Source organism: Doryrhamphus excisus, linkage group LG5, assembly GCF_037039965.1.
Source record: "Doryrhamphus excisus strain RoL-2023G ecotype Guam linkage group LG5, RoL_Dexc_Guam_v1.1, whole genome shotgun sequence".
NCBI classification, from domain to species: Eukaryota; Metazoa; Chordata; class Actinopteri; order Syngnathiformes; family Syngnathidae; genus Doryrhamphus; species Doryrhamphus excisus.
The window spans coordinates 8,526,644-8,548,528 of NC_136361.1; the positions used below are offsets into that span (position 1 = coordinate 8,526,644).

Here is a 21,885-nt window from a genome sequence, read left to right on the forward strand (position 1 = left end):
GGTCAGTAAGGATAATTCATAATGCCGCCTACAGAGAACATACTAACTCCTTATTTGTAAAATCACAAATACTTCAACTTGCTGATATAGTTCATCTTCAAACAGCTAAAATAATGCATAAGGCTAAAAATAAGCAATTAGCTAAAAATGTCATCCAATACTTCTCTACAAGAGAGGAGAAATATGATCTCAGGGAAGAAGTACATTTGAAACACTTCTATGCTAGGACTACGTTATGTTAGCCATAGAATTTCAGTAGGTGGAATCAAACTATAAAATATATATATATATATATATATATATATATATATATATATACAGTGCATCCGGAAAGTATTCACAGCGCTTCACTTTTTCTACATTTTGTCATGTTACAGCCTCATTCCAAATTGCATTAAATTAATCTCTTACCTCAAAATTCTACACAAAATACTCCATTATGACAATGTGAAAAAGTTTTTTTTGACTTTTTTTGAATTTATTAAAAATAGAAAACAAAAGCCAACGAAAGCCACTCCTTAGTAAAAGGAACATGGCAGCCCGTCTGGAATTTGCCAAAAAGCACCTGAATGACTCTCAGACCATGAGAAACAAAATTCTCTGGTCTGATGGCTTTCATCTGGCCACTCTACCATACAGGCCTGATTGGTGGATTGCTGCAGAGATGGTTGTCCTTCTGGAAGGCTCTCCTCTCTCCACAGAGGAACGCTGGCGCTCTGACAGAGTGACCATCGGGGCCTTGGTCACCTCCCTGACTAGGGCCCTTCTTCCCCGATCGCTCAGTTTAGAAGGCCGGCCAGCTCTAGGGAGAGTCCTGGTGGTTCCAAACGTCTTCCATTTACGAATAATGGAGGCCACTGTGCTCATTGGGACCTTCAAAGCAGCAGAAATTTTTCTGTATTCTTCCCCAGATTTGTGCCTCAAGACAATCCTGTCTCGCAGGTCTACAGACAGTTCTTTTGACTTCATGCTTGGTGTTTGTGCTCTGACATGCTCAGTCAACTGTGGGACCTTATATAGACAGTTATTATATTTCCAAATCATGTCCAATCAACTGAATTTACTGCAGGTGGACTCCAATTAAGCTGTAGAAAGATCTCAAGGATGATCAGTGGAAAAAAGATGCACCTGAGCTCAATTTTGAGCTTCATGGCAAAGGCTGTGAATACTTATGTAAATGTGATTTTTTTGTTTTCTATTTTTAATGAATTCAAAACATTCAAAAAAACATTTTTTCACATTGTCATAATGGAGTATTTTGTGTAGAATTTTGAGGTAAGAGATTAATTTAATTCAGTTTGGAATGAGGCTGTAACATGACAAAATGTAGAAAAAGTGAAGCGCTGTGAATACTTTCCGGATGCACTGTATATATATCACTATATTGACACTTACTATGGTACCCATTATGTCATTGTATGGTCATATCACCTTGTATTTTGGTACGAGGTACATTACAAAAAAACCCCTTAAACTGTATTATGGAAAGCAGGAAGTTGTCACGCGCCACCTGATCTATGATGCGGTAGCTTGGGTATTGTCAGGTTCCTTTGTTGGTATTGCTTACTAATTCTGTTGTCCCTTTTAGATTTCTCCACTCCCACTTTGAGAGGAGCCACAGGACGTGCCACAGCTGTTCCTCATTCCATTTTCCCCATTTATACCCACCTGTGGCGACTGGAGGGCACTTGGCTATTGTTCTGGTCTCCACGCCATATGGTCACACTTCTTACCTTCCGGTTACATCGACGACCTCGGGTACCCTCCAGTCGACGTGGACTATTCCTGCTGCACGCCCTGTGGCCCCCTCGACCTCTGTTGGTACTTTGATTTCCTGGTTTTTCCCGCGGCATCTTTTCTTTCCCGTTACATGCCGTTGTCCTTTGTTACCTCCTCGTTGTCCCGAGAACGAATTAAAAGACTTGAACTGCAACTGACCACGGTGTCCTCTGCATCCTGGGATCCGAACCCGGTTCCTACCACAAACTCGTCACAGAATAGCCAAGTCAGGTATGGATCCCGCGGAGGACGACAGGGTGCGACAAGCCCTCAGAGCCCACGGCCAGCGAATTAGCCATCATGAGCAAACCCTTAACGAGCTAACCACACTCGTTAGGGAGCTACATGCGCAGCTGTCAAGCAGGCCCGCTACCTCCACGCCAGATCCTCTTCCACATGCCGCCGGAAGCGCGGCTGGCGCGTCGTCTCCCAATTACTTCCCCCGGGAGCCCAGTATCCCTATGAGGTACGAAGGGGATTTCGGACAATGCCGGCTGTTCATCCACCAGTGCTCCCTCATATTTGCACAACAGCCTCATACATATGCCACGGAAGCAGCCAAGGTGGCGTACATGCTCAGCTTGCTAGCGGGACGTGCGGCAAGCTGGGCGATGTCGGTATGTGAGGTGAAACCCGAACTGTGCGCCAGCCTACCTCTGTTTATTGCGGAACTCCGGAGCGTATTCGACCATCCGGTGAGAGAGAGAGAGGCAGGCAGCCGCCTCCTCGTGATTCGGCAGGACGGCGCGTCGGTGGCCGACCACTCAATCTCCTTCCGTATCCTGGCGGCAGAGAGCGGCTGGAATGACAAGGCGCTGCGAAGCGCGTACCGGGCGAGCCTCAGCCAACGGGTGCAGGACGAGTTGGCCGCTCGCGATGAGACGCAGGAGCTGATCTCGCTATCCATTAGCCTTGACAACCGGCTGCGGGAGCGCAGCGCGCAGCGGAGGGCGGAGCCTCTCCTACCAACACGCCGGCTCCAATCTCCACCTCCCGGGGCTCTTCCGGCTCCGCTCCTTCCTCCCTCCTCTTGTTGCGGAGCTCCATCTGACGACATCGGGGGTGTCGTCCCCATGCAGCTGGGAGCCAGCTGCCTTTCGCCGGCGGAGAGGAGTCGCCGGCTACGCCTGCGGTTGTGCCTGTACTGCGGGAGCCCCACACATGTGATTTCCCGCTGCCCAGTACGCCCAGCACGTCGACGCTCATCCTCCACCGGGGATATTCCCCAGCTGCTGGCACTCCCCGCCCCTACCACAATGACGGCGTCATCCTCCCTGGTGGGTCGACTTCAAGTCGAAGGTACGATATCCTGGCCGGGGGGAGCGTCACCTATCACTGCATTAATTGACTCCGGGGCAGATGAGAACTTCATCGATAGCGGACTGGTCAAGTCTCTTAAAATTCCCACTGTCGAACTTGTCCACCACAAGAATGTCCGCTCGCTTGATGGGCGCCACCTGGCTTGTATTACACATCAGACATGCACCTTATCCTTACTACTGTCGGGTAATCACCAAGAGGTCACAAATTTTTTTCTTATGCCCTCTCGCTCAGCGCCGTTAGTACTTGGGCTCCCCTGGCTTCGCCAGCACGGTCCTAACTTTGATTGGAAGACTTTAACTATTTCCAACTGGAGCGCATATTGTCACAGCCGGTGTCTTCGTGCCGCCTTACCCCCCGCGCCTCCTGTCGGCTTAACCACCATTGACCGCCCTGACCTGTCCTTGGTTCCGGGGGAGTATCATTCCATTAGTGACGTGTTCCGCAAAGATCGGACCATGACCCTCCCGCCTCACCGTCCCTATGACTGCGCCATTGATTTGCTTCCTGGGTCACCACTCCCCGCATCACGCTTATACAATATCTCTCAACCCGAACACCGCGCTCTCGAGGAGTACATCTCCACCTCCCTCGATGCCGGTCACATCCGACCATCATCTTCCCCCCTCGCGGCAGGGTTCTTCTTTGTCAAAAAGAAAGACGGCTCCCTACGCCCCTGCATCGACTTTCGTGCCCTTAATAAAATCACAGTCAGGAATAAATATCCCCTTCCCCTTCTCAATTCTGCTTTTACTTCCTTGCACGAGGCCGCCATTTTTACTAAGCTCGATCTACGTAGCGCCTATCACCTGGTGCGTGTCCGGGAGGGCGATGAGTGGAAAACGGCCTTTAATACGCCACTCGGGCATTTCGAATACCTTGTGATGCCCTTCGGCCTTACTAACGCCCCTGCCGTCTTCCAATGTCTGATAAATGATATCTTGCGGGACATGATTGGCCGTTTCGTGTTCGTTTACCTGGATGATATTTTAATTTTTTCCCCCTCCGTTTCGGTACACCGCCAGCAGGTCCGATTAGTCCTCCAGAGACTCCTGGAGAACAGACTATTTGTCAAACCTCAGAAGTGTACATTTCATGCTTCCTCTGTGTCTTTCTTGGGGTTTATAGTGGAGAAAGGCCAACTCAGACCCGACCCTGCCAAGGTTCAGGCAGTGGTTAACTGGTCTACTCCTACATCTAGGAAGCTGTTGCAGAGGTTCCTGGGGTTCGCCAACTTTTACCGTCGTTTTATTTGTAACTTCAGTAAGGTGGCGGAACCCTTGAATAAGCTTACTTCAGCCAAGGTACCCTTTTTGTGGTCTCCTGAGGCTACAAAGGCCTTCCAGCGCCTCAAATCCCTGTTTACGTCCGCTCCCGTACCGATACATCCTAACCCCTCTCTTCCTTTTTTTGTCGAGGTCGACGCTTCCGACTCTGGGGTCGGGGCCGTGCTCTCCCAGCGCTCCACCACCGATCAGAAACTGCACCCCTGTGCCTTCCTCTCCCGTCGTCTATCTCCGGCCGAGAGTCATTATGACATTGGAAATCGGGAGCTCCTGGCGGTGGTACTGGCCTTACAAGAATGGAGGCATTGGCTGGAGGGCGCCACTCACCCCTTTACCATCTACACCGACCATCGGAATCTGGCTCTGCCCACCGCCTGTATCCCCGGCAGGCAAGGTGGGCCCTCTTCCTTACCAGGTTTGACTTCTGCATCACCTTTCGCCCGGGGTCACTCAATGGGAAGCCTGATGCCCTGTCCAGGATGTTTGCGCCCGCAGTTGAGGACTCCCCCCCAGAGACCATCCTGCCACAGTCCCGAATCATAGGAGCCCTGCGATGGGAGGTAGAGAGGCGCGTAGCAGAGGCGGCCAAGGACTCACCCGCTCCAGCTGGATGCCCCCCTAACCGCTTGTTCGTCCCGGCGGCACTCCGTCCCGAGGTGCTGGTGTGGGCTCACGCCTCTAAAATCGCCTGCCACCCCGGGGCTCGACGGACCGCCTTCCTCCTGGCTCAGCGGTTCTGGTGGCCTACCCTTCATGCTCAGTTTGCGCCAGGAGTAAATCTTCTCATCAGCCTCCTGCTGGATTGCTACGACCTCTTCCGGTCCCGTCCCGGCCCTGGACCCATATCGCTTTGGACTTTGTTACCGGATTACCCCCATCTAGTGGCTTTACCGTTATTTTGACCATTGTGGACAGATTTTCCAAATTGACACACTTCGTTCCCCTCCGCAAGCTCCCCTCCTCAATGGAGACAGCCAAACTCTTGGTCCTGCATGTGGTGCGCCTGCACGGGATCCCACAGGACATAGTGTCTGACAGAGGCCCTCAATTTTCTTCAGCCACTTGGAGGGCTTTCTGCAAGTCCCTGGGGGCCCGACCCAGCCTGTCATCAGGCTACCACCCCCAGTCCAACGGACAATCCGAGCGTGCTAACCAGGACTTGGGGGCAGCCTTGAGATGTGTTTGTCACCAGCGTCCGTCTTCCTGGTCCACCTGCCTCCCTTGGGTAGAGTACGCCCACAATACCCTGGTCTGCTCCGCGACAGGCCTCTCGCCATTCCATGTTGTTCATGGCTTTCAACCTCCCATCTTTCCCTCCCAGGAACCCGAGTGCACAGTCCCCTCCTTGGCTGCCTTCCTCCGTCGGGCTCACCGGGTTTGGCGCAACACCAGGGTCGCCCTCTCGCGTACCGCCAGGCGCAACCAGAGGCTGGCCAACCGCCACCGCAAACCAGCCCCGAACTACAAACCTGGCCAGAAGGTATGGCTGGCATCCCGCAACATCTCCCTGGCAGGAGAATCTAGGAAACTGTCGCCTAGATTCATTGGGCCATTCGAGATTAAACACATGATCAATCCAGTGACCGCACACCTTATATTGCCAGCGTCTATCAAATGCCACCCTGTATTCCATGTGTCCCAACTCAAGCCGGTGGCTTCATCCGCCCTGAATCCCCCCCCTGCATCTCCACCTCCCGCACGGCAGGTTGACGGCCACCCTGCGTTCACAGTAAGATCCATCCTGGATGCAAGACGACGAGGCAGGGGAACGCAGTTTCTGATCGACTGGGAGGGCTACGGTCCCGAGGACCGATCGTGGATCCCGAGATCACTTATTATTGATAAGACCCTCATATCTGATTTCTATCGCAGGTTCCCCAACAAGCCTGGAGGTCCGCCAGGTGGCGTCCATTGATGGAGGGGGGTAATACTGTCACGCGCCACCTGATCTATGATGCGGTAGCTTGGGTATTGTCAGGTTCCTTTGTTGGTATTGCTTACTAATTCTGTTGTCCCTTTTAGATTTCTCCACTCCCACTTTGAGAGGAGCCACAGGACGTGCCACAGCTGTTCCTCATTCCATTTTCCCCATTTATACCCACCTGTGGCGACTGGAGGGCACTTGGCTATTGTTCTGGTCTCCACGCCATATGGTCACACTTCTTACCTTCCGGTTACATCGACGACCCCGGGTGCCCTCCAGTCGACGTGGACTATTCCTGCTGCACGCCCTGTGGCCCCCTCGACCTCTGTTGGTACTTTGATTTCCTGGTTTTTCCCGCGGCATCTTTTCTTTCCCGTTAGCCGTTGTCCTTTGTTACCTCCTCGTTGTCCCGAGAACGAATTAAAAGACTTGAACTGCAACTGACCACGGTGTCCTCTGCATCCTGGGATCCGAACCCGGTTCCTACCACAAACTCGTCACAGAAGTGAACAAATCTAACAGTTACTGAAACCAACCCGGAGAAAACCCACGCATGCACGGGGAGAACATGCAAACTCCACACAGAGATATCCGAGGGTGGAATTGAACCCTGGTGAGGTCTGCGCGCTAACCACTCGACTGCCGTGCCGCTCTAAAAAGAATTAAGCTCTTAAAATGTTTGAAACTCTTTTAAAATTTCATGACATGACTTTGAAAATATATGAAAGATGTTAAAAATGTCCAGGCTTTTGTCACGCCCTGCGTGAGTTCCTGCGTGACAGTTTATGTTTGAGCTCCGGTTTTGGTTTCCGTTTCACACTCTTATTTTGTATTTTCCTGTTTCACTTCCTGTCTTCCTTGGTTGCCTTAATCATTTACACCTGTCCCTAATTTGTGGTCTTATTTAGTTCAGGTGTGTGCATCTCCCCTTTGTGGGATCATTGTTTGGTTGTCCTCGCTGATGCTGAGTTGTGTTTTCTTTTGCTGCCATTATTGATAAAATATTATTTTACCTGCATTCGGTCCTGCTCTCTGCACCCTGGGGTCGCACCGCAACACAGTGATGCCGAAACGTAACAGAATGATCCCAACAAGTGACGACGACCTCGCGGAGAGCGATTATTGGACCTGGCAGCTCCTCTAGGCGATGGAGGACGAGGAGATGGCGATGCCGCCATGGGAGATGGAGGATTTGGTGTGCGGTCCGGACGACACGTTCGTCGCTACGGCGTGGCTGTATCCCGGACCCGCCGACGACGCTCCAAACCCTTCGCGACGCCGACGCAAGCCGCGGCGCCACAGAGCGACGCCTAGCTCGTCTTCCCCTCCACGGCAAGTCGAGGTGCACCCGCCCTCTTGCCCTGCCGGCTTCGACGGACCCGACGACGACCTCGCGGAGTTCGACGAATGGACCCGGCAGTTCTTCAAGGCAATGGAGCAAGAATGTGCAAGGTATACTCCGGAGGAACTGGAAACCATGGTGTGGGGGCCGGACGGCACCCTAGTGCCCATGGCGTCGGTGTTCCCGGTAACCGCTGCACACCCTCCGACGCGGCGGCGTCGCCGGCGCACGGCACGTCGCCAAGAGGTGTGGCCGCCCTCTTCCGCCTCGCCATGTCACGCCACGGCACAGCTCAACTCTCTCGCTGCTGCCGAGTTTCAGCCCTTCGGGCGTTCCCTGACGGCTCCCGTGGCAAGTGGCGAGGCTCCCCGGATTCCTCCAGTTCCCAAGCCACGCAGCCCCAGGTGTCCCCAAGACCCGGCTCCCGTGCCAAGCTGCGTGGCCTCTCGGATTCCTCCAGTTCCCAAGCCACGCAGCCCCTGGGGTTTCCAAGACCCGGCTCCCGTGCCAAGCTGCGTGGCATCTCAGATTCCTCCAGTTCCCAAGCCACGCAGCCCCTGGGGTTTTCAAGACCCGGCTCCCGTGCCAAGCTGCGTGGCCTCACAGATTCTGCCAGTTCCCAAGCCACGCAGCCCCAGGGGTTTCCAAGACCCGGCTCCCGTGCCAAGCTGCGTGGCCTCTCGGATTCCTCCAGTTCCTAAGCCACGCAGTCCCAGGTGTCCCCAAGACCTGGCACCCGTGCTCAAGCCACGCAGCCACTGGGGTTCCCAAGACCCGGCTCTCGTGCCAAGCTGCGTGGCATCCCGGATTTCGCCCGTGCCCAAGCCGCGCAGCCCGAGGGGTTTTCAAGACCCGGCTCCCATGCCAAGCTGCGTGGCGTCCCTGATCCCGCCCGTGCCCAAGCCGCGCAGCTTCGGGACCAGGCAGGTGGCTGTGGCCGGGACTGTTGACCTGGAGGAGCCAGTGGCCCTCCTCCAAGCCTCCCTCCTCCCTGCCCTGGTTTCGGCTCCCTCGGATTACGGCGTCTGGGATCCGCCTTCGAGGGGGGGGGGCTAGTACCACCTGCTGGGCTACGGTGGAAGCACAGCCCAGCCCGCCGATGGAAGGGGAGGATGGCGCCACCTGCTGGGGGAGTGAGGAGGCACAGCCCTCTCCACCTGCAGGACGAGCAGCAGGGCTTGCTGGAGCAGATGGACAGGCTCTGGCAGGGACGACGCCTGCTGCTTCGCCGTCGGCGCATCAGGGTCGGACGCCCGCTGCTTCGCCGTCGGCACGTCAGGGTCGGACGTCTGCTGCTTCGCCGTCGGCGCGTCAGGGTCGGACGTCTGCTGCCTCGCCGTCGGCGCGTCAGGGTCGGACGTCTGCTGCCTCGCCGTCGGCGCGTCAGGGTCGGACGTCTGTTGCTTCTTCGCGTCGGGATCGGACGCCTGCTGCTTCTTCGCGTCGGGATCGGACGCCTGCTGCTTCTTTGCGCCGGGATCGGACGCCTGCTGCTTCTTCGCACCGGGACCGGATGCCTGCTTCCCCGCGCCGGGACCGGACGCCTGCTTCCCCGCGCCGGGACCGGACGCCTGCTTCTTCGCCGTCTCCGCGTCGGGGCCGGACGGCCTCTAGACTTTCGGCCGGAGACCTGGGTCTACTCCCAGGGCGCCCGCCTGAGGATGCCTACCTCGCGCTTGGTCGAGGGCGCCCCCCGGAGGGTGTACACCGACCCAACCATTCCCTCCATCGCGTGGAGGGGTCTTGCTGGCTCCGCCGGGCCGGCCGCCCCGGCCGACCCCCTGAAGGGTCCCGTCGGCGACCCACCTCCGGTTCCCCCACCACCCATCCCTCTTTGACTGCTACTTGTTTTGGACGTCTAGGATCCGTCCTTGAGGGGGGTGTACTGTCACGCCCTGCGTGAGTTCCTGCGTGACAGTTTATGTTTGAGCTCCGGTTTTGGTTTCCGTTTCACACTCTTATTTTGTATTTTCCTGTTTCACTTCCTGTCTTCCTTGGTTGCCTTAATCATTTACACCTGTCCCTAATTTGTGGTCTTATTTAGTTCAGGTGTGTGCATCTCCCCTTTGTGGGATCATTGTTTGGTTGTCCTCGCTGATGCTGAGTTGTGTTTTCTTTTGCTGCCATTATTGATAAAATAAATATTATTTTACCTGCATTCGGTCCTGCTCTCTGCACCCTGGGGTCGCACCGCAACACAGTGATGCCGAAACGTAACAGCTTTACCTTTATTTTGTCTTTTATCTTTTTGAAGACTCGTTTCACATCCATGGTTAATTAAACTGAGGTGTTAATTGGAGCAGTTATGGAATTATAGTTTGGATTTTTAGATTTGTTTGGCTTTTCAAGAAACTTTGGAGCTTTTCTGGGGTTCAGCATTGTGTCTTCTGACCTGCAGTTGTTGCAAGTGCTGTCCCAATACTTTTGTCCACAGTGAGTTTAGGAGTCCAGGCGTGTTGACGTGCAGTGAATGCGCAGACTGGACTCATAAAGAATACATGGACTCATGTATCAACTCCCGTTGACAGCTTCGGCTTTTAGCTCGTTGCCTCGACTCTTATTTAGCGGCGATCTGTGGAGGCGGGTTTAAGACCAGGAATAATGCAGTCGCTCTGTCCACTTGTCGGTTATTGCTGGCAAGGTGTGTGTGTTGGCGTCTGTGCAGTAATTGTTGAAGTGTTCTCGTCTTGTTGTCTCCACGGTCTGCATTAGCCAAACGCTATTTTAGTACACACACACACACACACACACTTGCTGTCTTCTGGGACATATGGCTCAGTTTGACCCGCTCTTGTCCTTCGCTATTTTTTATCGTCAAACCTCCTGAGGCTGCGCTGTAGATAGCGCCACCATCTGGCAGCTTTTATGAGCCGACGGCGCATGTCGGCTTTGTCAACGAGAAGTAAGGTCGTGTAACAACACAAACCACACAGACATCAATCCCTGCCTGTTGGGCTTGATGTTGCCAAGGGGATGCAGGAAAGATGGCCGTTGGTACATTCCAGTCCGTCCAATCCAGCGTTCATGTGTTTTATTTATTAGCGTTTTCTTTTGCCTTTCATTGATACCAAATTTTAAAATATAATATAGCTTAATAGTATCACTATTAACTGCAACAGTTCATACTGAATTGCTCTTGCTATTTTTATTTTTATTTTTATTTTTATTTTTATTTTTATTTTTATTTTTATTTTTATTTTTGAAAATACATTTGTATATATATTGTTATATATTTGTATATATATTTTATAAAAGGCAATTTCATCATTTTCAGACAACTCAAGTACAGTCATATAGAATTGTTAAAATATTTTTATTTTTATTTTTATTTTTATTTTATTTTTTATTTCATTTTTATTTTATTTTTATCTTCTTATCTTTTTTATTTTATTTTTTTTATTTTATTTTTTTATTTTTAAAAATATATTTGTATATATATTTGTATATATTTTTATTTTTAGATATATTTTATAAAAGGCAGCTTCATCATTTTCAGACAACTCAAGTACAGTCATATAGAATTGTCGTATAATTTGAATGTATTTTTTACTAGAAAAATTGAAAAAAGATTTTAAATATATACATAATAATAAATGCCGTCAATATTAGATGCCGTCAATAAGTTCTTCCCGTATGTGCACGAGTGTGTTGTTGTATATATTCACCTTGTACATTGTCTCTTTGTCTAAATGCAGGTACATCCTTTGCTGATGCGCGAGAGGCGCTCAGAGTCTCACAGGAACAAGCTGCTGCGGCGGACAGTCAGCGTTCCTGTTGAGGGGAGGCACCATCCCGAGATGGGTGAGCAGACACGACATTCTCATTTCCCCCGAAAGAAAAAAAAAATCGAGACAAATGCTCATGAATGCGAATGTGAAATGCAGAAACTTGCTGGTTTGGAAATCATAGCAATGCATGGCTATGTTGCAATATGCCCCCTAGTGGCTGTGAGCAGGATAGACATGATCGTTGAATCTAATTGCAGAGATGAGAGCTTTCTAGTACATTGATCTGCCGTACAAGTGTAAAAAGAAGCTCACCTTTGTGAAACCTAACACAGAGAGCACCCCTTGTTGAGATTTAGCTTCTTTTGAAATAAACCCAAGAGAAAGCAAAAGTCACCATGATTTGCACAACCTCAGTTAACTTATCTAAAGAAGCTATCAGAAGTGGTTGGAGTTGCAGATTTTATGTTGCAGAAAATGATGGGACTGTTTTGACAAACTGTTCAGTGCAGTCAAAAACGCAAGCTGTAAGTAACAGTTTATCAGTGTCCTCACTGTTTATTTTGTGTACGTAAGCGGTTGTCTGTGTAGCAATGTAGAGTGTGCATACAGGGAGCGTCTTACATGCATGCATGCACCAATATCTGGAGTTGCTAATAGCCTTTTAATAGTCTGAATAGCCTTCTCCACCACAATCGGGTGGCCCGATACGCCTTTTTCACTTCTTATTTGATGACATATTAGCATGCATATTAACCCTTAGATGCACGAGTGACTGGACCCTACACTCTTCCATAAGGGGGGGCAAAAATCACCCATACTAGAATCAATGCCTTTTTATGCCATTTTTGCCATTTTGGTTAGGAATAATCACTTGTATGATATTTAGTATTATATTTAGGACCACACAAGAATGATTTCATGTTAGAAACATCTTCATTTTTCACTTTTTTCACTTTTTTATCTTTGAAAAAGAAAATGACCCCGTACAACAATAGAAAATGTGAGGATCCATTGTGTGTTGCATAAAGGTAAGTTAAAAATGTCAATGGCATGATATCAAAAATATGATTTTTGAGGAAGACCTGGAATATGAAATGATAAAATTTTTTCTTTACAAAGATATTTCAAGAAAACAACCTGACCAGGTCATTTTTGACCCACTTATGGAAGGTTGGGGTAGTAACACAAAAACTACAATTTCTTAAAATGTATAAAAGGTAAGTTAAAAATGTGAATGGCATAATATTAAAAACATGTTTTTTGAGGAATACCTGGAATATGAAATGATAACAAATTTTCTCCATTAGGAAGATATTTCAAGAAAACAACCTGACCGGGTCATTTTTGACCCACTTATGGAAGGTTGGGGTAGTAACACAAAAACTAAAATGTCTTAAAATGTATAAAACCCAAGTTAAAATTGTGAATGGCCTGATATCAAAAATATGTTTTTTGAGGAATACCTGGAATATGAAATGATAAAAATGTTCATTATGAAGATATTTCAAGAAAACAACCTGACCGGGTAATTTTTGACCCACTTATGCATCTAAGGGTTAACATGCTGTTGTTGTGGTCTGCAATGGAATATTGAACATACGGATTTCAAATGCAGGCCAATATAATCTGATATCAGAGCAATATGCGATCTATAGCCCACACCCCAATCTGTAGCTTTTACCCTCAAAAAAATAATTCTCCTGTTCATCCTCACCTGCATGACTTTAGGTTATTTTAGCTTGTGTGGTAGCATGATGGTCTCCTAGCAACAAGGTAGCAAGGAGGATGCGGTGCTTGTGTGCAAGCTGCCACTTGCATGGTCACAGTAGACGTCTGTGTTGCATCGGGGATGAAAACCTTGTCATCGCAGCAGCTCGGTGACCTCTTCTTTGACTAGTTCACATGAATGGTCTTGCTTTGCATTGATGGTGATGCTTTGTGTTGCTCTCTGTTGGTCCTCTACTATTTATATCTCACTGTGTCCTTGGCTGTACTCTACTACTGTACTCTCACTCACTCTGTCTCCAAAATATACTCTACTGCTTGTTTTGTTTTTTTTTAAAGTCCGCCTCGTCCACCCTTTTTAAAATTCGGACTGCTCACAACCATTCGCGCTGACTGGAGTGTATATCTATTCCCTGGTTTGCGTCCACGGGTATTTGTTCCACCTCTGACCTGACGTCTTGACATGTGCTGACATGGCCTGGTCACGTCATATGACTGTGGTAAACACAAACATCAGTACCGCCCGAACAGCGGCTCACTCACTGTTGGGTGTTATTCGTTAAGAGAAAGGCCTAACATGTAGCGAACGACACTGTCTGTGAGCGTGCACCATATTGTGCGGTTGTGTTTATATTTACTTTGCCAATCAAATGGTAATAGAAATGGTGAAAAATCATGTCATTGTAGTAGTATAAAGTTGAAATATTAAAGCAGGGGTGTCAAAAGTGTGGCTCAAGGGCCATATATGACCCACAGCTTGTTTTTTTTATTTAGAAATAAAAAAAACAGCAAAATTGGGAAAATGTAGCAAAATGTAAAGAAAAAAAGCTAAAATGTTGATAATAACAAAAAGATTTGTCTTGAACTCATTTGCGACCAAAGACATTCTTTTTCAACCCAACTGCTCGCTGCCAAAAACACATTTACACGTGTTTTTGAGCTAGAGGCAAAATGAGGTGATGATGCAACTCCACAGTCGAGCACGTTTGGTACAGTTTTATGGTAATGGTAATGGTAATGGTAATGGTAATGGTAATGGTAATAGTTTTACTTCATTTGAACATGCATCAGATTACAATTGAGTGCATCCCATAATCAGTTCCCAGTTCCACATGTCCAAAAGGAGTAGGAAGAAGCAAAGCTTATTAAATCCTACCCCTCCATCTGGTACTTTTACAATCACTAACTGTTACATTTGTTCACTTCCTGCTTTCCTAATATAGTTAAGTTTTTTTTATATTTTTTTGAAATATTTTTGAATTTTTTTTTTTTTAATATTTTTTCATTTGTATTTTTTATTTTTTTGTCACGTAGCAAAGTAGTCGGTGATATGAGCATCCAATGCGATAATGTGTACCATAGTAAGTGTCAATATAGTGATATATATAGCACATCATGACTGGTTCAAGACTCTTCATCCTTGTATTTAGCAAACATCAACTGCTTGTATTGTTTCTTGAATTGGCTCATCGTTGTGCATTGTTTGAGGTCCTTACTCAATCCATTCCATAGTTTGATTCCACATACTGAAATGCTATGGCTAGCATAACGTAGTCCTTGCATAGAAGTGTTTCAAATGTACTTCTTCCCTGAGATCATATTTCTCCTCTCTTGTAGAGAAGTATTGGATGACATTTTTAGCTAATTGCTTATTTTTAGCCTTATGCATTATTTTAGCTGTTTGAAGATGAACTATATCAGCAAGTTGAAGTATTTGTGATTTTAGAAATAAGGAGTTAGTATGTTCTCTGTAGGCGGCATTATGAATTATCCTTACTGACCTTTTTTGCAGCACATTTAGCCAGTGAAGATTGCTTTTATAGTTATTAGCCCATATTTCCACACAATAAGTAAGTATAATATAATATGTCATAAATGCCTCAGTAAGCGTTGACTGTCGGAAGAAAGGCTCCACTGTACCTCGAGGGACATTTTTTTTTCCAGGTTGGGAAAAATATTCTCACACTGGCATTTGCCTTAGAAACCATCGCTTTTGTGCCTTCATTCGTATTTGCTTCCTCTGGAAGAAGTCCTTTGTCAGACAGACAATGTGAACTGAAGCTTTGTTTATTTTTTCATTGCACTTTTCTTGAAATTATTTTTGAATTGTCATCTTGTCTTGTTCTCGTCGACCCAACACATTGGTGGTATAGTGGTGAGAAAAAGTCTTTACCCTTTCTTGATTTCATTTTGTCACACATTTGTCACACTTAAATGTTTCAAATGTTAACATTAGTCAGTGACAACACAACTGAACATAAAAGGAAGATTTTAAATGAAACTTTTTATTATTAAAGAAATGAAAGAAAAGAAAATCAAAACCTACACAGCCCTGCGTGAAGACCTGATTGCCTCCCTGTTAAAACATAACTGAGATTGACAGAGCTCAGTCAGTGCGGAAAAGGTTATAAAGCCATTTCTAAAAAATTGGGACTCCAGCCAACCACAGTGAGAGCCATTATCCACAAATAGTGAACAAAATGAAACAATGGTGAACCTTCCCTGGAGTGGCCGGCCAACTAAAATGACCCAAGAGCGCAGCAAGGACTCATCCAAGAGGTCACAAAAGACCCCACAACAATATCCAAAGAAGTGCAGGCCTCACTTGCCTCAGTTAAGGTCAGTGTTCATGACTCCACCATAAGAAAGACACTGGGCAAAAACGGCCTGCATGGCAGAGTTCCAAGACCAGAACCACTGCTGAACCAAAAGAACATTAAGGCTGGTCTCCATTTTGCCAGAAAACATCTTGATGATCCCCAAGACCTTTGGGAAATACTCTGTGGTCTGACCAGACAAAAGTTGAACTTTTTGGAAGGTGTGTGTCCCCTTACATCTGGCGTACCAACATACCATCATAGCAACAGTAAAATATGGTCGTGGTAGTGTGATGGTCTGCGGCTATTTTGCTGCTTCAGGGCCTGCACGACTCATCCAAGATATCACAAAAGACCCCACAACAACATCCAAAGAAAACATAGGCTGGTCTCCATTTTGCCAGAAAACATCTTGACCAACATACCAACATACCATCATAGCAACAGTAAAATATGGTGGTGGTAGTGTGATGACACATCCAAGAGGTCACAAAAGACCCCACAACAACATCCAAAGATAACATAGGCTGGTACATAGTGTGTCCCATTTCATCGAGTGTACCAACATACCTTAATAGCAACAGTAAAATATGGTGGTGGTAGTGTGATGACTCATCCAAGAGGTCACAAAAGACCCCACAACAACATAAAAAAAAACATAGGCTGGTCTCCATTTTGCCAGAAAACTATGGAGGACCAAAACTGCCAAAATAATAAATAAATAAAAGTGGAAATAAAAACAAAAATGAAAAAAAAATCAAAAATAAATATAAATGGAAATAAAATCAAAAATTTTTTTTAAATTTTTGAATCTTGTTTTTTATTTTTGTATTTATTTTTGCTTTTATTTATTTATTTATTTATGTATATATTTTTTATTTTTGTTTTTATTTCCATTTATATTTATTTTTTTGTATTTAATTTTTTGATTTTTTTTTCATTTTTGTTTTTATTTTCACTTTTATTTATTTATGTATTTATTATTTTGGCAGTTTTGGTCCTCATAGAAATGCAGAAGGAAAAACTATTCAAATGAGGGGGCGGTCCTAAGTGTGTCTTGGGTTGAACTGTTCGCCTATTGGTTGATCGACATGTGAGTGCGAAAATCGACTAGGTATGCCTGCAAACGGCCACAGCAATCAACCAATAGGCGAACAGTTCAACCCAAGACACACTTAGGACCGCCCCCTCATTTGAATAGTTTTTCCTTCTGCATTTCTGAGGACCAAAACTGCCAAAATAATAAATAAATAAATAAATAAATAAATAAAAGTGAAAATAAAAACAAAAATGAAAAAAACCCCAAAAAATTAAATACAAAAAAATAAATATAAATGGAAATAAAAACAAAAATAAAAAATATATACATAAATAAATAAATAAATACAAGCAAAAATAAATGCAAAAATAAAAAACAAGATTCAAAAATTTAAAAAAAAATTGTTTTGTTTTTATTTCCAATTATATTTATTTTTTTGTATTTAATTTTTTCTTTTTTTTTTTTTCATTTTTGTTTTTATTTGCACTTTTATTTATTTATTATTTTGGCAGTTTTGGTCCTCCATAGAAAACATCTCGATGATCCCCAAGACCTTTGGGAAAATACCATAAAATATGGTGGTGGTAGTGTGATGGTCTGGGGCTGTTTTGCTGCTTCAGGACCTGGAAGACTTGCTGTGATAAATGGAAGCATGATCTGGCCATGTGTTGGTGACCTCAAGCTGAAAGCAACTTGTGTTGTGCAGCAGGACAATGACCCAAAACACACCAGCAAGTCCACCTCTGATTGGCTGAAGAAAAACCAAATGAAGACTTTGGAGTGGCCTAGTCCAATTCCTGACCTGAAACCTATTGAGATGCTGTGGCATGACCTTAAAAAGGCTTCATCCTGGAAAAGCCTCACACGGGCCATGTAGGTTTGGATTTTTTCGAGGTTTACTGCGTGTCTGTCCTTCCATTTGGTCGCAGCTAATTGCGAACAGAAACAAATCAATAAATATATTTTTGGATTCTCCATCTTCTGCTGAAATGAAATGTTTACCAGAAGAACGAATGATTGTCTGTGTGTCTCATTAACCTCTGTGAAATTCAATAGAGCAATCCGCATTAATGAATTTGGCCTTTTAATGCTTAGCGTGTTTGTGTGATTGTAAATTGACTGTCTGGTTTTTTGTTATCTGAACGGCTGAAACTGATTGTGTGTGCTTTTTGTTTTTCTCTTGGTTAGTTATTCTTCATTTATTCTTTCACATCAATTTCACTTTAAACCGTCTTCGTCTTTGACCTTCACTTTTTTGGAACATGCTGCATTCCAGGCATATTTATTCTATTCTAAATGTATGCACACATTTCAATATTTATTTATTCAAAACTCCTTGGAGAACATGTTGGACTTTCCTTTTGATGAGTCATCTCTATTGTTGAAGGCAAAAGGATGTAGTCTCCCACATCACTTACTAGAATTTTTTCTGTCCCTTTAAAAGTACACTGTAAAAAAATCCAAGTTGACCTTAAAATTTTCATAAAATCTAGCAAATTATTTGAGGTAATTTCAACTCGCAACAAAGTTTCTCCAACTAAAAAGATCAAGTTCAGGAAGCTGATACATTCTGTAAAAAATTCCAAGTTGACTCAACTTAAAAAAAAATGGAACCTCATTGCCTTAAAATTTGGATTAAATCTAGCAAATTATTTTAGTTCATTTCAACTCACAACAAAGTTTCTCCAACTTAAAAGATGAAGTTCAGGAAGCTGATACATTCTGTAAAAAACTTCCAAGTTGATTCAACTTAAAAAAATTTGAAACCTCGCTGCCTTAAAATTTTGATTAAATCTAGCAAATTATTTTAGGTAAATTCAACTCGCAACAAAGTTTCTCCAACTTAAAAGATGAAGTTCAGGAAGCGGATACATTCTGTAAAAAAATCCAAGTTGACTCCACTTAAAATAATTTGTAACCTCGCTGCTTTAAAATTTTGATTAAATCTAGCAAATTATTTTAGTTAATTTCAACTCACAACAAAGTTTCTCCAACTTAAAAGATGAAGTTCAGGAAGCTGATACATTCTATAAAAAATTCCAAGTGGACTCAACTTAAAAAAAATTGGAACCTTGTTGCCTTAAAATTTTGATTAAATCTAGCAAATTATGTCACGTAATTTCAACACGCAACTAAGTTTCTTCAAATTAAAAAAACGAGTTCACGTGACTTATTGCTTTGTTTTGGGAACTTTCTTTATTAGGTCAAATAAACAAATATTTTTGTTGTATCAACAATAGAACTCAAGCAATCTCAACTCACTTTTGATTTAGCTCAAGTAAATTCAACTCACAATTAAATTGAAATGAATTGAAATAATTTGTTAACCTGATTTGAAAATGAGTTGAGATGACTTGATTTACATTGTTGATACAAACAAAATATTTGGTTATTTGACCTAAAAAATGAAGTTCCTACACAAATCAATAAGTCACGTGAACTTGTTTTTTTAAGTTGGAGAAACTTAGTTGTGTTTTGAAATTACGTGACATAATTTGCTAGATTTCATCCAAATTTTAAGGCAACGAGGTTCCAAATTTTTTTAAGTTGGAGTAAGTAAAGTGGGCCGTGGATCCATTTTGGGTGGGTTGCAAACAGCAAGTCAAATATTACATTAAAATGTGCAAAGAGTAAAGTGTAAAAAATAATTGAAAATAAATACAAGAATAAATAAAAATGAGAATGACTTCAATAAAAAGTTGAAACATCCTAAAAGTACAAATAATTTAAAAAAAATGTAAAAAATAAAACTTAAAATTACTTCAATAAAAGTGTTAAAAAAATAAATAAAAATAAAATTTACTTCAACAAAAGTAGATCATGACTAAATGACCATTGGAACATGTAGGTCCCGGGTTGAGATTGTGTTGTGAGTTCATTCAAACCTCCAATAAAGACATGTTGTTCCTGCTCTGGTGCTTGTGTGTCACCCAAAATAACGGTACAGACACCTAGTGAACACTGTATAATATTTTCAGAATACACTGCTGTGAGTGTTATTAGCATGTATGAGGTTACGTGGGAATGCATTTTTTTAAAGACAAAGTTGTGTGGACACCATATTTTTATGAACGTAGAAGGGGGAAATATGCGGTTTTAAAAAATAGCCTGCTACTCCGTAGTGATTATCATCCGGAAATAAAGGTTAATTTCTTATCTATGATATGGATCAGCTTGCACGACCTTGTACCCATTTCACATTCATCATTTATTGAAAAAAATGCAATGAAATGCAAATAACACTCAGTCCAAAATGTTGCTTTATCTCCACAATGAAGAAGCTCGTTAAGTCGCAGTCAAAACATCCATGAAATGAATTATTGCAGCCTGCACAGGGCTCGACAATAACGATGTACCGATGGCCCGGGGCAAGTTAAAACAAAATTCCGGCAAGTAAATCTAATCAGTGATATTCCCGTCGGGCAAGTGCACTTTGGCATGCCATACTGCCAAGAGTTTTTTTAAAGCGGTTCTTGTTGGGTGTTGGTAAAACACGGACTGCGTAATTCCGGTGGTAATTTGCAAAGCAATCCTTGCAATGGACCAATCAGAATCGTTTATTTAGACCGTAATCCGTAATCCACAGTCCGCGTTTTACCCACACCCGTTGTTCGCGATCAACCAATCAGCGATCGTTTGACTACGAAAACATCCATCATGGCGTTGCGGCCAACATCGTCTAATTCTGAAGGAAACAGCAAAAAGTGATGAACCTCTATCGTTGCACGGTTTTTATTTCCAAGGCAGCATGAAAAACAACTTACTGGCCTGTTGCAGACTTAACTAACTAGCTGGGCGCACGGCAACCGAACTTCTCCTTTTTTCCCTCTCGTTCCTCTTCTTTGGTCCCAAAACGCCCGCTCCAAGACCGCAAGCTGAACATGACTGCCCCCCAGCGTCCATGCATGAAACTACAGCCCGGAATACAACACACACGCAATGCTACAGTATTATTTATTTTATTATTTTATTTATTTGAGATTCTCATGTGATGCCACAAAAAATTACATGATATCATTATGGCAGTCTTACATGGGGCAAGTTCGGGCAAGTAGTTCTCACCTTAAGGATTCCCTATGGGCAAGTCATTTTGGTTTTTAATGTAGAGCCCTGCTGCAGGGCCAAACCCGCTCCCATGCGTCCCCACTTCCTGTCTGCTGCTTCATTATGAAATGGAAACATTTTGCTTTAAACATTGCTGATGTGTCGACCATAAAGCCGCTAAACTCCTGAACGAGCCTCCAGCCAGACCTAAGTGACCCTTGAGGATTTAATGATCTTAAAGAGCATGATGAGGAACCTTATGAAACATCATGGGGATTATTATTGATAATTATCTGATCTGGAATGAGAACTGCTCATGATGGTGATAGCCGTGTTGAACAGGAATTGTGTTCCTGTGCACGGGTGTCCAAGTCCAAGTCCAAGCGGCTCCCCAAGGGGCTCAGGCTCCCGTTTGGGAGGCTGTGCTGAATCTTTGTCTTTGTCCATGGAGCTCCAAATGAATACAAATATTTTTTTTGTGATGGGCACCAAGGCAGGAACCTTCCTAAAACCAGGACCAGAACTTGTGATCTATATGTTTCGATACCAGGTCGGGTGTTTGCTGGATCATTTGGACCAGTCATTGTTGGAGAACTTCATGCTTAAAATGTCGTCATATTTTCTTTAAAAATGAATAAATTAGTAAATCATACTTATAATACTATAAATATGTTCTTTTCTTGAAAGGAAAGGTATACAAAACTGTGGTGAGACCAGTTTTGTTGTTTGGTCTAGAGCAGAGGTCTCAAACACGCGACCCGCAGGCCAAATGTGTCCCGCAGGACACTAGTTTGAGGCCCCCGCCATGATATGAAAGTTTAATGTTAGTGCGGCCCGCGCAAGTTTGATATGGATGCTGTATGGTATCATGTACCCAGAAAAAAATATTACGTTTGATTCATGTTCATGTTAAAGGTTAAATAACTGTTAATAGTTATCCTCCCTGTCCATGTGGAAGTGGTAAGTTTTTGGCTATTTAAGTTTAAAGGAAATAACTTGAAGGCTAACGTTTAGGTCGCTAGCTCTCTAGTTTGTGAATTAGCATGTGTCACATGACCCTGCAGTTGCGCAATATGTTGTAAATAAAAAAAGTATAAATGT

At 44.6% G+C, this 21,885-nt stretch overlaps 1 protein-coding gene across 13 annotated transcripts in view; it reads left to right on the plus strand.

The window, feature by feature from the left end:
* syngap1b (synaptic Ras GTPase activating protein 1b) overlaps positions 1–21,885 on the plus strand; it is a 194,619-nt gene that overhangs the window by 70,189 nt on the left and 102,545 nt on the right. For all 13 annotated transcript variants that reach the window (XM_078790642.1, XM_078790646.1, XM_078790647.1 and 10 more), the window contains one exon: positions 11,347–11,452. In XM_078790642.1, coding sequence (XP_078646768.1) covers positions 11,347–11,452 — 106 coding nt within the window. The remainder of the gene's footprint in view (positions 1–11,346; positions 11,453–21,885) is intronic.